The following is a 3,352-nucleotide window of genomic DNA, read 5'->3' on the forward strand; positions in this document are numbered from 1 at the left end:
ATGCTATATAATATGAGTATGACCAAAACATAAGTGACGTTGCAGCTGTTCAAAGGGTCAAAGTCTTCTTTCCCCTACATTTATGAATATTTACCAGAGCTCGAAATATAATGTGGTCAGTTAGTCCAAAACAGATACAGTTCGTATCAAATTATTGCTTTTTATAATCCGTCAAGACAGTAAGATTTCGTCAACTACCACGACTCCGCCTATTTATTTTGACAGAGCCCAGACTCGAACCGACGCGGACGGAGTTGAGATGTCAGTGATTTGTAAAGACGAGCGCCTTAGACCATACGTCCAACCGGTGCTCTATGTATGTAGGTTGGTGGACAGGTGTTTAAGTATATAGGTATGTATTTATACAAAGAGATACGTATATACGTAGCTAGGTGTGTAAATGATCATTTTGTGAAAATCATTCAAAACTTCATAGTGAATTATTTTTAAAACAAAAGTAAATTACATAACTATAATAAAGTTAAATGTGCATCACAAATTCAAAATACTGTAAAACGTAAATCAGTTTATTGTACTGAGACAGCTTCTATAGCCGTTAGCCAAGCCTGTATAGTTTGAAGTTCGATCCCCAGTTCCTGGTCACAACCGATTCACTCGTTTCCACGTGATCTCTAGCTTCCTCTATAACAACAACCACTTCCATTTATTACATCACCTGAACCGTCGTAAATAATTTCCATCAACTGCCAGAGGTTAGAAAAGAGCCGCAAAAAAAGTTGCATTTCAAAATTTAACAGTAAAACAAAGTTTGTCTGACATGTTAAACAAAGATTCTTTCTTTATTTGATAAAAGTAAAATACAATTGTCTAGCTTATGAGAATAGATTTACACTTTACCAATGAAAATCAGTAATGTACTAAGAAACATGCAATCAATCCACAATGGGACAATATCAATTATATTCAACATGTAGCTTATAAGGAGTCACGTGAGAGCATCTTTAAAACAAAGTACAGTAACAATTGTGCTTGATTTATTTCAAATATAAAATCTTTAAATTTGCATTCATTTTTAACTTGTATTATTAAATCATGAACCAATATATATATATATATATATATATATATATATATATATATATATATATATATATATATATATATACAGAGAGAGAGAGAGAGAGAGAGAGAGAGAGAGAGAGAGAGAGAAAATTATTGTCCGAATTGATTACTACAATGACATAATTATTTAACACAATATTCTGCAGAAATGTTTAATGAAAATAACAATATAAACATTTTTTTAAAATATAACTTAATTTCTGATTTTGCTAAGAAAATTTCGAATTATGTGTTCAGGCTTTTTATCAAGCAGTTTTTAAATCCATATACATATAGTCACTCGTATGCTACCGTGACGTATATACCAAATCACTATCTGTTTATTCGTTTCTTTTTACTGTTTACAATAGAAATCTAGTCACACATATCGTACAATTCAACATTATCACATGGTCCGTATGTTACAAGGAATCTGTCCATGTCCCCCAAAAACCTAATTAAGACTGGGTGTTTATTGTCTTGTTTCTTTGTTATTAGAGTCTTTATGAGCTTCCCGTCTGCTGATATCTGCTGGACATTGTACGAACTGTAACCACACGGGTAAATATTTCCATCCCTGTCAGTATCAAGGTCATATGATTCCGTAAACCCCTGATCTGTGTATATAAATAAAGTATTCCAGGATTTGTCGAAGGTAACCATTCTGTCCCCACTATAATACGATACGTATATTACTGTTTCACCCCGATTCATATTGACATAACTTGGATTTAATAGTTTCTTACTTTGATAATTGTCCGGTCGGATAACCTTGATCTCTGTTCCAGCTATGTCCAGTATCAGGACACGATCTTCATCATTAAATGTGGTGATCACCAACTGGTCCTTCATCACTGCTATACCCCAACACTGGAGTCTTGTTCTGATCTCTCTGACCTTGTGCATCTTGTCATCCATGCCAATGACAAGAATGGTCTTATTAAAGGGTAAAGTCACAGCCAGGTTGTTGACAGGAAGGATACAAGCATTCCAAGGTTGTCCCTGGAGTTTCATACTCTCTTGCAACTGATACTTTTCTCCATACACTTTAATCTTGTTATTGCAATAATCGATAAAGATATGCCTCCCTCCGTGCAGTGTTAGAACATCCGATATGTAACATGACTCATGTTCTCCAGATATTTTCACGCTAAATTCAGATATCTTTACTGCCTTCCTGTTTTTTAATGGGGTTCTAAGCAATCCGCTTACAATCTTCGCTTTCGGGAGCGATGTTCCTACAACAGGACATGGAGGAAGACCGGCTTTAGTTCTGGTCACCTTTATTTGTCCAAATGCGTTAAATTCGTTCATCAGTTCTTTTAGGTTTGTATTAACTTCTAACGTAAGTTTGATATCTTTGATATCTTCCTGGTACTCAGATATGGCTTTAATATATCTGTTTTTATTCTTCTCCATGTTGTGTAGCATTATGACCTTCTGGACCTCTGAACCGTAGGTCATCACAAGGTCAAGTTGAGTCAGATCACTCTCAACTGCAGTAATCAAACTATGTCCCCTGGACTCTTGATTCTGTAGAGTCAAATCTTCAGTTTTAAGATTTCCTTCAAGAGAGGCAATTAAATCATCCTCTAGTTTTTGTAGTTTGGTATTTAGCTCTACTCTGACACTCTGGATTTGCTGTAAAATCATGGCTTTGTCCTTTTTAATATTATCAACATTTTCTTTTATTTTTCTTGCCATTTTCTTCATATAGCTTTCGATGTTTCGTATGTTGAGCTCCACGTCCTTAGATTTGGTTTCCACATTTAAAGACTTCACCATATCATCGATCGGCGTAATACGTTCGCATTTTCGATGTTCAAGAAATCCGCATGTATTTCAACAGAGGACATCGTGATCTCCACAAAAGAACTTCAGATGTTTCTTCGGATGTTTAATGCACATTTCTAACGGAGATAAAATGGGCATCACGAACATAGACTTATTGTCGGCGCATAAGTCGACAACACTGTGGATATTTCGTGAAGTTATTTGATCGTAATGTTCTCTGCACACGGTACATAGGAAATTCTTACAGTCTCTACAAGCATACGTTGCCAAAGTTTCCTTATTACACTTCAGACAAATGTCACATGATTTTTCGCCATGAGTCTCGCCCGCATCATCCAGAAAGGAAGATACAATAGCACTGCCAGCAAACGATTCCGCCCAATGGTCTACACTCACCTTGGTATCAGGTAATGTTGTGTCGGCCCTACACACCGGGCAAGGAAAGCATGACTGAGGAGTGCCCCTGTTGATTACCTTACTGTTTATTTGTGACTGA

The 3,352-nt window shown here is 36.0% G+C and overlaps 1 protein-coding gene across 1 annotated transcript; it reads right to left on the reverse strand.

The window, feature by feature from the left end:
- Window positions 1-1,175: 1,175 nt before the first annotated feature.
- On the reverse strand, window positions 1,176-2,982 carry LOC149774641 (uncharacterized). Its single transcript, XM_089944742.1, has one exon. It carries the CDS (start codon window positions 2,845-2,847, stop codon window positions 1,438-1,440), a length of 1,410 nt encoding a protein of 469 aa, XP_089800868.1. The 5' UTR covers window positions 2,848-2,982; the 3' UTR covers window positions 1,176-1,437.
- Window positions 2,983-3,352: the final 370 nt, after the last annotated feature.

Source organism: Sinohyriopsis cumingii, unplaced genomic scaffold, assembly GCF_028554795.1.
Source record: "Sinohyriopsis cumingii isolate HCF-2022 unplaced genomic scaffold, ASM2855479v2 utg000160l, whole genome shotgun sequence".
Classification (NCBI taxonomy): domain Eukaryota; kingdom Metazoa; phylum Mollusca; class Bivalvia; order Unionida; family Unionidae; genus Sinohyriopsis; species Sinohyriopsis cumingii.